Source organism: Vombatus ursinus, unplaced genomic scaffold (genome assembly GCF_900497805.2).
Source record: "Vombatus ursinus unplaced genomic scaffold, bare-nosed wombat genome assembly UNPS02014799.1, whole genome shotgun sequence".
Taxonomy (NCBI): Eukaryota; Metazoa; Chordata; class Mammalia; order Diprotodontia; family Vombatidae; genus Vombatus; species Vombatus ursinus.
In genome coordinates, this window is record NW_020954577.1 from 9,293,432 (window position 1) to 9,304,937 (window position 11,506).

An 11,506-nucleotide genomic window follows, 5' to 3' on the forward strand; every position below is an offset into this window, starting at 1 on the left:
GACACTGGAATAGTTTGCCATTTCCTTCTCTGGCTCATTTTACAAGATGAGGAAACTGAGGCAAACAGGCTTACGTGACTTGCCCCTAATTGATGTCAACTGCTAATCATGGAGGGAGGCATGCTGGTGGGGACTCATAAGCTCTAGTTTTAGAAAGACAAGCCCAGCCCCTCAGGGTCAACCCTAGAACTCTGAGGGATACATCTGGCAGCTGTCCTCTGATCTGCCAAAGGAGTTGAGGGCTGGGAGTAGTTCTAGAGCTTTGGTTACAGTCACTGTGAAAGTCGGAGGCACCCTCTCCCAGCAGCTGCCTGCTAGACAATTCTTTTTTTTCTTCTGGGGAGGCAATTGGGGTTAAGTGCTTGCCCAGAGTCACACAGCCAGTGAGTGTTATGCGTCTGAGGCCGGATTTGAACTCAGATCCTCCTGACTCCAGGGCCGGTGCTCTATCCACTGCGCCACCTAGCGGCCCCTAGACAATTCTTCAGCTGCATCCAAAGCCATACCTTCAAGACAAGCATGATTTTCTTGGCTGATGACTAAGCCCCAGAACTGGACCCTGGTGAGGAGTCCAGTATCTAACAAACAACCAACCATCAGCAGCATGTTTATCTTAGCAACGTTCCTGCTGCCTAATCCTAGCCCCTGGCTCCTTAGCCCCCTAAAGCAACGTAGTTCTCTTTCTCAGCCCATTCCTAAAAGGCTTCAGTTGAGGAAGCATGTATTAAACACCTGCTGTGTGCCAGGCACCGTGCCATCAGGCTTGCCCTTCAGGTGCTTACATTCTGCTGGAGGTAAGGGGATGCGATACGCGTGCAAAGAAGCAAAAACAAAGTATACATAAAATACGATGAAGTTCTCACATGGGGAAAGGGGATCATTTATTAAATGCCTGCTACTGCCAGGCACTGTGTTAAATGCTTTGTTTTTAAATAATTTTTTACAAATATCATCTTATTTGATCCTTTCAACAACCCTGAGAGGTAGGTGCTCATATTATCCCTATTTTCAGTGGTGGAAACTGAGGCAAACAGATTAAGTGACTTGCCCAGGGTCCACAGCTAGTAAGTGTCAGATCTGAAGGCCTTGTTCCAGGCCCAGCACTCTATAATGTACCACTTCTTGCCCCTAATGCAGAGCCCGTGCAGCGGCCTGCCATCCCCTCCCCTATCTACAGTTACACCCAGCAGAGTGTGAGGTCATTGGAAAAGTGGCTTTTTGACACCTTTTGTATCTCTTGGCAGTATATGTCAATAAGCTGAAATCATTCTGAAAGTTTTAGTAACTTAATCAAACATTGCATTTATTGGGCCTTTTTCAAGGTCAGCAAACCCGTTAGTCCTCTAACTCCTTGGACACTCTGTAAATTCCAACATTGTTCTTTCTCCAGAGCTGTAACTAGGGCACGACAACTGTTGGTGCTGTTGTCCGGGACAGTGCTTTGTGCCATACCCGGCTCGCTACCCCATTCAACTCTTTTGGCCCTGTGTGAAAGAGTCCTAGTGACAGCTCTATCTGGGTCTGCAGTGAATAAGGCAATTCTCTTCTGGTTTAGGGGATGGAAGGCGTGTTGCAAATCGCCTTCTGCCCAGGCCTGGGGGCCTGCTAGTGTCTGATGGGGCTAATTCCGATATTGTACTTACTTCCCTTGGCAGGTGACGACAAAGTCGATTGTGGAGTCTTCGGTCTGTGACACCGACTTCTGAAGATTTGTCATCTGGATGATATTAACTTCAAGGATTCCCTCTTACGAAACAAGGCCCGAGCACGCCCGCCAAGGGAAAGAGAGGAACGGAGCCCAGTGAATCAGAAGGGCAGAACATAAGAACAAAGACTGCCTTCTCCTGCCTTCATTCTCTCCAGCGTTAAGAAATCAACAAACCAAAATCAAAAGTCCTGGATTCTGCCCAGTGGCTCTGTATCCATGGAGCTGCTGACTTCCCTTCTAGCTTGTTTTCGTTTCCTTTCTTACATAAAGTGTGAACTTGTGAAAACTAGCAAGTGAAACAATGGTGGACTGAGTCAAAGCAGTCAGTCCCTTCTGGGCAGGAGGGTCAGAGAAAGCTAATGTGACCCATTGCCACCAGCTTCAGGGAGCCCCATGGGGCCAGCCAGGAGCTGCTGAGAGTCAAGCCTGGGGCAGTCACACTAAATAGCCAATCTTTTAACATAGCCCCCCACCCAAGTCAGCACTCAGGGTTCAGTAGGTAGTGTCCTCCTATGGTTAGAGCCAGTCCATGGAGTATGAAGATACCTGTATGGTATGAGGGATGCCAGGGGCAGCCAGGAAGCTTCGTCCTCTGTCTCTACACCCCCCATCCCCAAACACATCTCCTGGCACCTGTCAAGCTGCTTGAAATGCCAACATGGGAGATTCATTTCTTTGTGGTCTAGAGGTTTTTTGATTTTTCAAGAGTACCCGACTGAAATATATATATACCACTGGGGGTTAATATAGGACCCCTTGGGAGGTGGGGGGAGCAGGAATATACAGAAGAGAAGAGAGAGCATTGGGTTAGGTAGAAGGAAGCCAAAGCAGCCAAACTGGAAGTGTTTCCCAATTTTGCTGAGGTGAATGGCCTGGTATTGTGTGGCCTGAAGAGTTGCTAGCTTTAGCTAACCATCTTGGAAATACTGCAAGATTGAAGCCAATACTTAGAGATGTCTGTTCAACTCGTTTCAATACAGAGGAAATGGGGCTTGGCATGGTGGTGAGTCAAGGACCTGCTACCTGGGAGGCTGAGGGTGGTGAATCCCCTTGAGCTCAGGAGATCTGAGCTTCAATAGGGCTAACGCCAATCTAGTGTCCAAATTACGTCTGGCACCAAGGTGGTGAGCCCCGGGAGTAGGGGGGCCACTAGGTTGCCTAAGAAGGGACAACTTCCCCAGGTCAGAAATGGAGCAGGTCAAACTTCTGTGTCGAGTGGTAGAGGGAAGTGGAATCGGACCCATGAGTGGCCCCCACACTTCTAGCCTGGGTGAGATAGGGAGACCCAGGTTCAAAATAAATTTTTGGAAAATCATGTAAGGAGAGACAGGTTTATCTTCTCTTTCCGACTAGAGTTTGGGTCCTCTGAGGGCAGCAATCACACCTGGGACTTCTGGATCTCCATGAGCCCCTAGAATGATGCTGAGAATGGGGTAGATCAGTTAATAAATGCCCACTGCTTGAGTTGGATGTCCCAACTGGCTCCAGTTGCTTACCTACAATTGTGAGAGATGCCACAAAATGGCCATATCTGGTGACCTGGCAGCTTTCATCAGGAGCCTCTCTCCTTCTCCGATCTTGTAGGCTGGCATCAGTAGGCAATGGGGTGGCGCCATCAGAGGAGTTTACAGTGCTTACTGAGAATTGAAAAAGAGAGATCCATAGTATAACAACAGGAACTTTTAAAACATTTTAAAGTCATGTTTCAGCAAAGCATTGAAAACAAGATGGAACTGCAAATGCTTTAGGAGTTTGGATTGAATTGAATGGGAAGAGCAGACAATCTGTGTGTGGTGATGCCAAGAGATCCCACCATGGGTTTCCAATGGTGAAGGCAGACAACCCCAGATTTTGTTCCATCAATCCACCACCAAGCATTTATTAAGTTCCTGCTAAGTGTCTGGCACGGTGCTGGGCACTGGGGATACAAGAGCAAAAAAAGGGAGACATCTCAAAGAAACAAGGTGAGGGAATGGTGGGAACAGTAGAATCCAGGCTGAAAGCCAGTCTCCTGATCCAGGTCACAAATCCCTACAGCCACATTCCTGCTAATTGATGCATTGGGTGTATAATACAAGTTTCTTTTGAGCTCCCGGCTTTATTGATGTAATCAAGGAAAAACTCAAGTATTAAAGTATCAAGACACACCAATCCCAATACCTGATTGGGTTCCTGAGGACGTGGTGTATAATGGAAGAGCTTAGATTCCGAAACTCGTAGGGTAACTTCAAAAAGCCCTTTATCCCCCCTTCGTGAATTCAGAATCATTTCTAGGAAATTCACTTTTGGTTGGCGTTAAAAAGAAGTAGTGTCTTATTTGTCATAGACGAAGCCCTCATTAAGTCAAGGTCATTTAACAAAGTGGGAGAGACTGCAGAGATATTCAACCTTCTTTTTTCCTTCAGTTTCCAGTGGTGTTCCATGCCTAACCTACACTCCTTCCTCACCTCTGCCTCTGAGCATCCTAAGCTCCTTTTAAGGCTCAACCCTGGTGTTGCCTCCCAGAGGAGCCTCTCCTGATCTCTCCTCCCTCACCCTCCTCACCCACCTAGTGCCTGCCCCAGCTCTGAAACTACTTTGTAATTACTTATCTGTATCCAAGATGTTTCCCTGTGGCAGAATGTAACTTCCTGAGGATAGGAACTGTTTTTCATTTTTGTCTTTGTCTCCCCAGTGCCTAGCATAGTGTCTGGTGTGTGGTAGGCCCTTAATAATCACTTATTGGATTGATTTGAATTTAAAAGGCATACGATAGCAAGCACATATACAGCAACTTTAAGGTTTGCAAGGGCAGCGAGGTGGCGCCATAGTGGATAGAGCAGAGGGCTTGGAATCAGGAAGACTCATCTTCATGAGTTCAAATCTGGCCTCAGACACTTACTAGCTGTGTGACCCTGGGCAAATCACTTCACCCTGCTTGCCTCGGTTTCCTCATCTTATAAAATGAGCTGGAGAAGGAAGTGGCAGACCATTCCAGTGTCTGGAGAGAAAACCCCAAATGGGGTCATGATTGAAACAGCAACAACAAAAGGTTTGCAAAGCACTTTCCAATTATCGTCTCAGTTTGATCCTTACAACAACCCTGACTATAGGTGCTATTATCCCCATTTTATGGATGGGGCCATTGAGGCTGAGAATAGTTAAATGACTTGCCTATGGGCATACAGGTAATAAGTGTTTGAGGCTGGATTTGAACTGAGGTCTTCCTGACTCCAAGTTCGGCACTCTATCCATTGCATCGGGCTGAGAAGGAGATGGGCAGTCCTACATTATAAAGACCAAAGTCACAAAAGCTACCATAAATACCCATTAAAAAAAAAAAAGCAAAACAAAACCAAAAACTTTCCCTGGAAACTTCTATCATGGCACAGAGATGTGATTCCTGGAACTTTATCTGCCCCAGAGGACTATAAACATATTAGCAGGAGGAATTGCAGTAGTCATGCTACCAATGTGTAGGGAGTTTAGGTTTGACCCTCTGGAAAATCATCATAGCCCACTGAGTCTGCAAGGTGGCCACTGCTATGGCCAAAGGGCCAGCTTGGGGCAAGTCCTGCCCCTGACATGCACATAATGGCTATAGGATCAGGGGCAAGTCACTCAGTACCCCAGCCAGTAATAGTAACAACCACAAGGACACAAGAATGGTAATCCCATGAAACAGCCTTAAAGGTTACAGAAAGCATTCAGCTCTCAAAGACTGTAAGTTAAAGATGAGCTGTTCCCTTGGGACTTCCATACCAGGCATTCCCTATCCTGATAAAAGATCAGATCTGTATCAAAATCTGGGTTGGGTCAGTAAAGGGACTGTCGTGTTCATAAATAAAGCCCTAAAACAGTCTGGTGTTGGATTCATTTACAGAGATCACAGATGTTTACTAACTTTTCATAGTGAAATTTTAAGGCTCCTTTTGAAATGCTAGAAAGAGAGAGTAAAAGCTCCAGAGAGGAAACTAATGCCAACTTTTTTTTTTTTTGATGAATTAAATGTATCACAATAGCCAAAGTCATATGGAAATTTTAATTACATAAATTATGTAAATCTACACTCACTACAGCGGCGCATTAATCTTTCTAAAGCACAACTCTGATCCTGTCCTTGCTTTGCTCAATAACAGTCAATGGCTCCCCATTGCCTCCTGAATCAAGTCCAAACTCCATTTCCCTGTATTTGGGCCCTTCAGGATTTTGGCTCCAGTTTATTTTTCTTGCCTTATCTCCTAGTATTCACTCACCCCAGGCTCTAGTCAAAGTGGACTACAGACATATCCTGAATTATTTTGCCTAAACCAATATCAGTTCACAATAGTGTTGTTGACATACGATATCCAAGGCCTATTATATCTCATTTGGAATCCCATTCTAATGCCAACTGGGGGAGAAGAGTGGAAAAGAAGGCAGGAAGAGGTTCCCTTGAGCTACAAACTTTCCTCTTCTCTCTTCTTTCCTATTATGCTTAAGGAACAAATTGCCCCACCCCTTGTGACCAGAGTCAGAGCTAGGGTGGGGTAAAGGGCATTGTCATCTGAACTCAGCTCTGCCACTCTTGGTTCTGTTCTCTTTCTCCTGATCTCTGAGCAGAAGTTACCCTTCTCTCCTCTAGACATATTGCTTTGAACCTCTTATGAAGCTAAGGGATGCAGCATGGTTCAAGGGTAGGGTCATTGACCCTGGGTCAGAGAGGTCAGTGCTCTGTCCTGCCTCCAATGCTTCCTGGGTTTCTGTTTCTTGCACTGTAAAATGAGAGAGTTTGACACAATCTCTGAGGTCCCTTTGAACACTAAATCTGTCATCCTGTGAAAGAATCCAAGATATCACTAAGGTTTCAAAGGTTGAGGTTGGGTGAGCAGAGGAACAGGTGGAGAAGGAAAGATATTAAATTTTGGTTTGGGCATGTTCAATTTGAGGTCCTTCTGAGAAATCCTGGCAGAAAATTCCTGCTGACTTTGAGGTGAAGGTGTAGAGCTCAGAAGAAAGGTCAAAGTTAGAGGGAGATTTGAGAATCATTTCCATAGCCATAGTGGTTGATGGCTGGGCAGGGAATGAGATTACCCAGAGAGAATTTAGTAAGCATAGAGGGCCAATTCCCCTTAGGGAATAGTCACCTTCAGGGGTTGAGGAGGAGATAAGGAGCAAAGGACTGCTAGGAGAAGAATCAGGAATAAGAACTATCTCTGAAGTCAAAGAAGAAATCATAACTGGCTGGAGAGGAAAGAGATGGTGCCAGCTTTATATACTGCAGAGGGGTCAAGGAAGGAGACTGAAAAAACCCATCGGAATTGCCAATTAAGAAGTTATTGCTATCTTAGAGAGGGGGAGTTCTATAGACTATTGGAACAGAATCCAAATTGCAAGGTGAGGAAAGAGTATGAGTCACAGTGAAAAAAAAATTCATGGGGGAGGTGGAGACAATTTTTAAAAGAAGTTTAGCGGAGTGTGTGTGGGGGAATATTAGGATGGTTACTCGATGGGATAGAAGACGTTTTTAGTATTGGGGAGACAAGAGCACATTTGTAGGCACATGGGAAGAAGCTAGTGGAGAAGGCCAGATTGAAGATAGAAAGATGGAAGACAGATTGAATGCCTGGCACATAGTATACACTTAAATGCTTGTTGATTGATGGACTGAAGGAGCCCAAGACCAGTGATGGCTTCCAAGGATGGATGGCAAAGCATTCTTTCTGTCTTTCAGCCGAGAGGTGGTACACTAAAGACGTGGATGAGGTGGGCAGTGTCAGGCATGGCCAATGTGTTGCTTTGTTTTTTCTCAACTGTCCTTACTTGTGAAAAGATAGGTAGGGTTCAACTGGTGGGGGAGGGGGAAGAAGAGTTGTTGGGAAGTAAGTGATACTAAAAAAGAGAGACAAATGTATCAATAAAGCATTTAAAAAGAAAAAAGCAAGGGACGATGCTGAGAAATTTCGGGAAATGGGGAGCCGGGGCAGGTCTGGCTGGGTCATGGTGCTTAGCACGGAGCCTCATGCATCAGAGATGTCTAATGACTATCCACTGAATAAACACACATTGAAAGCATGTCATTTAAAATAGAAATATTTTACTGCAGTAAATAAGCACCATCTATTTGGAATCTCAAAGTAACATTTCTTTAAAAACCATGTAACAAAAGCTATGAGGTTCCACCTTTAGGAATGATTCCATCATTTCAATTCCAGTAGAAAGCTCATAAATTTTAGCAGGCAGTTCCCCTCACAGGTATTATCCTAGCCATCAGGCCAGGATTAAGGCTCTTAGAACAGAGTAGCTGAGAATTTCAGAGATCAAAAGCTGCTTTCTTCTTCTCTTTTCCTTGCCCTCCCACGAAGCCCTTGAAGACTCCCCAAGTTTATACCCTTGATTGAAATATGCCCTTTAAGCAGAGAATGTCGTGAGAGCAGAAATGCAGCATGCCCACGTTCATCATAACATGAGGAAAATGGTTTTCTTGCCATTAGAAAATGAGACATCAATCAAACCAAGTCTCATGAAGGCCACTTTTCTAGACATGCTCATGTCAGTCAAAAAGGTGAGCGTGACAGCTCCCATAGGACGCCATCATCCTATGCCTCTGAATCCCAACTGTCTCAGCAGTTGCTTCTTTAATGGGGTTACTCCTGAGTTTTGTTTTCCAGACTCAACTTTCTTATATTGATAAAGAAGAGAAAGAGCTCAAAGTTTTCTGCACTGCCCCTTTCAACAACCAGTGCACACAGTGCAATCAGAGGGGCTGGATTCAAATCCTGCTTCTATCACTTACCGTATGTGTAATGTTGGATGAGTCACTTGACTGCTCTGAGACTCAGTTTCCCCAACTTTAAAATGAGAGGGTTTGACTAGGTGATCTCTACTGTTTCTTCCAGCTCTCGACCTATGATTATGAGCCCAAGTCTGTGTTTACTGGACTATACACCTTCAATAATTTCTCTCTTCAGTAATGGACTGACCTTGCCCATAATCAGACTCGAAGAATGGCCATCATATGATGAATCTGTTATTATTTAAATGCAGAGGACCAGAATCGTCCCAATGGAATTCTCAACCCAGAATGCATGTGGAGTTTTAGCAAGGAGTAAGGCCAAGCTAGACTAATGGGGAGGAGAGAAAGGCCTTTCCTAGGCAAAATCTGAATTACAGATTTTCTTAAAAATGTCATTTTGATATCCATATACCTGAAATGCAGAGGCAGCAGGGGTAATGGCTTTCCAGACAGGAAGCCTGGGTTCCAATGTGGCTTCTGACACCTACTAGCAAGTCAGTGTTCCAGGCAACTTTCTAAAATGATCAGTTGGAGGTAATGAGAGTTCCCCCAGCTGACGACATCATAGGGCTGGACCACATTCAAAAACACTTTCAGATCTCTCCTAAAGCACAAGTAGTCCACCTTGGCCCAGCTCTCCTTGCTGACTGCCTGGCTGCCTCATCTCCTAAAAGGTCTTCCCTCCTCCCAGACTCCTCCTGCCTCTCATCCACACACCACATCTCTGTGGATTCATTTTCCTTTTATGATCATTGCACCTCTTTCTTCAAAACCCTTCGATGGCTGCTCATTAGCTACTGGATCAAGTCCGGGTGCCTTGGCCCCTCTTTCCAGGCCTTCCCTGACCTGGCCCTGTCCCTTCTCACTAGCCTCACCTCACCTACCAGGCAATTGGTTACTCGCTCTCTTTGATGCGTGGGTTGAGCATTCTTACCTATCAGACCTTTGTTTATGATCTTCCATATTCTTGGAATGTCCTTCCTTCACCAGTCCCTCCCCTCAGCCATATCTCCACCTGCTGACATCCCACCCAGATTACAGATGTCACCTCTTTGAAACCATCCACTACTTGCCCTCAGTCAGGGGTGCTCTTTGCCCTCTCAGAACTCAGACAACAGCATCCAGGAGCTCTCTTGTGGCTCTGTCTTGTGTTTTGTGGCACAGCCATTTGTGTAGGGGGTGCCTAGGTATTGATAATAATAAACAATAAGTTCGGTAAGGTGGGGTATGTTTGTTGTCTTGGTTTGAGTTTTGTAGGGGCTTGTGTGGTTACCAGGAGCAAAGACTAGAGTTCTCCTAACTTAGGAGAATGAGGAGAGAAGTAGAAATGGCACTTAGCACGGTGCTTGGCACATCGTAGGCACTTAATAAATGTTTATTGATGTTGGTTGATTGATTGATTGATATAGGAAGGGCTAGGAGAGCAGCTATGTGGCACCTCAGTGGATAGAGTGCTCCTCTTGGAGTCAGGAAGCTCTGAGTTTAAATCCTGCAGCAGATACTTACTAGCTGAGTGACCCTGGGTAAGTTCCTTAACCTCTCTTAGCCTCAGTTTCCTCACCTGTAAAATGAGGGGGGTGGATGATTTCCTCCAAGGTTCCTTCCAGCTCTAAATCTATGGTGACTAAAGCTAATGAGTCAGAGAGCTTTGTTGAATCATTAGAATTTTTGTCCCAAGTGGAATGTGATAAACCTAACACAGACCTCCCTACCCAGCGAAGCTTCACCAGGGAGAAAACAGGAAGAGAGTCCCTCTAACCGGAGCTCTCCAAGCAAAGGCTATACAAACATTTGCCAATGCTTTATAGAGATTTGTTCTGGGGGGATGCGATGGCTGCAGCCTTTCTAATGCCAAGACCCTGTGATCATCAGGAGCCCTACAGCTCAGCCTACCAAGCTTCTTTGAACCTTTACCCTTTTCCCCATGTAACAAGCAGCATGAATGATCCCTTTCATTCTTCCTAACCCTGCAGTGGTGATTAATGATTTTTTTTTTAAAATAGGTGCTGTTACAGGATAATTGCATTATCTCTAGCCACTGCTTTAAATCAGCAATCTAAAAATATCACTGGAATCAAAATGTCTTTCTCCACTGTGGGAGAAGACATCCACAATGGTGCATTATGAAATGCTTACCTGCTTTGTGCTTACCTATAAAGTGAGGAGAGGTAGGCTCTGGGGGAGCGGGTGAAGGCCTAGGACACGGTCCAGGGGCAGCAGCTTGGACAGTCAGGTTAAGAATGAAGCTTCCATTGAGTGTGTAAGTATGATTGAAAACAGGACTGTCGGAAAGGAAAAGGCCGCTGTTGTCTCCAAACTCCCACTTGTAGCGGATTGTGGAGGTGTTCAGGAAGTGGCTGGGGTCATGGAGGTGGACGTCAAACACAACAGGAAGGTCCTTGATGAAGACGTCATCAGAAGAATTGCGATCGTTCTTCTGGGACATATTCACAAATACAGGGATTTCATCTGTAAGACCCGCCCCCCAATACACAAAAGTAAGCGAATAAAAACATGTTGATTTGGCTTAAAGTAATAGTCTTTAAGCTCTAAGGCAATAAAAATTAATGTATGAAACATAAAAAGTATACTGGATTTCCTATTTGCTAGAGTTTCCCTAGAAACTAAAATGCCTCCCGTGTTTTCCTTCTTTGGGGAGCTCGGTGGTGCAGTGGACAGAGCATCAGCCCCAAAGTTCAGAAAGACTCATTTTCCCGTGTTCAAATCTAGCCTCAGACACTTACTAGCTATGTGACCCTGGACAAGTCACTTCACCCTGTTTGCCTCAGTTTCCTCATTCGTAAAATGAGCTAGACAAGAAAAGGGCAAACCACTCCAGTAGCTCTGCCAAGCTAAATGGAGTCATGAAGAGTCAGACATGACAGAAAAATGACCGAACAATAATCTTCCTTCTCAGTCTGGAATCACACCATTGACCCATGTCTCACATGACCTCCTTCCATCCCTGCCACTTATGGGTCCCTGTTGAAATCCTTCCTAGGCTTCAAGGCACAGATAAAATGCCATCTCATTCCTGGGAGCCT

General features: G+C 45.2%; 1 protein-coding gene across 1 annotated transcript in view; it reads right to left on the minus strand.

Annotated features, from left to right (window-relative positions):
• LOC114050497 (transmembrane glycoprotein NMB-like) overlaps positions 1–11,506 on the minus strand; it is a 32,228-nt gene that overhangs the window by 5,082 nt on the left and 15,640 nt on the right. The window contains 3 exon segments of the mRNA XM_027872248.1: positions 1,644–1,746; positions 3,205–3,345; positions 10,614–10,931. Coding sequence (XP_027728049.1) covers positions 1,644–1,746; positions 3,205–3,345; positions 10,614–10,931 — 562 coding nt within the window.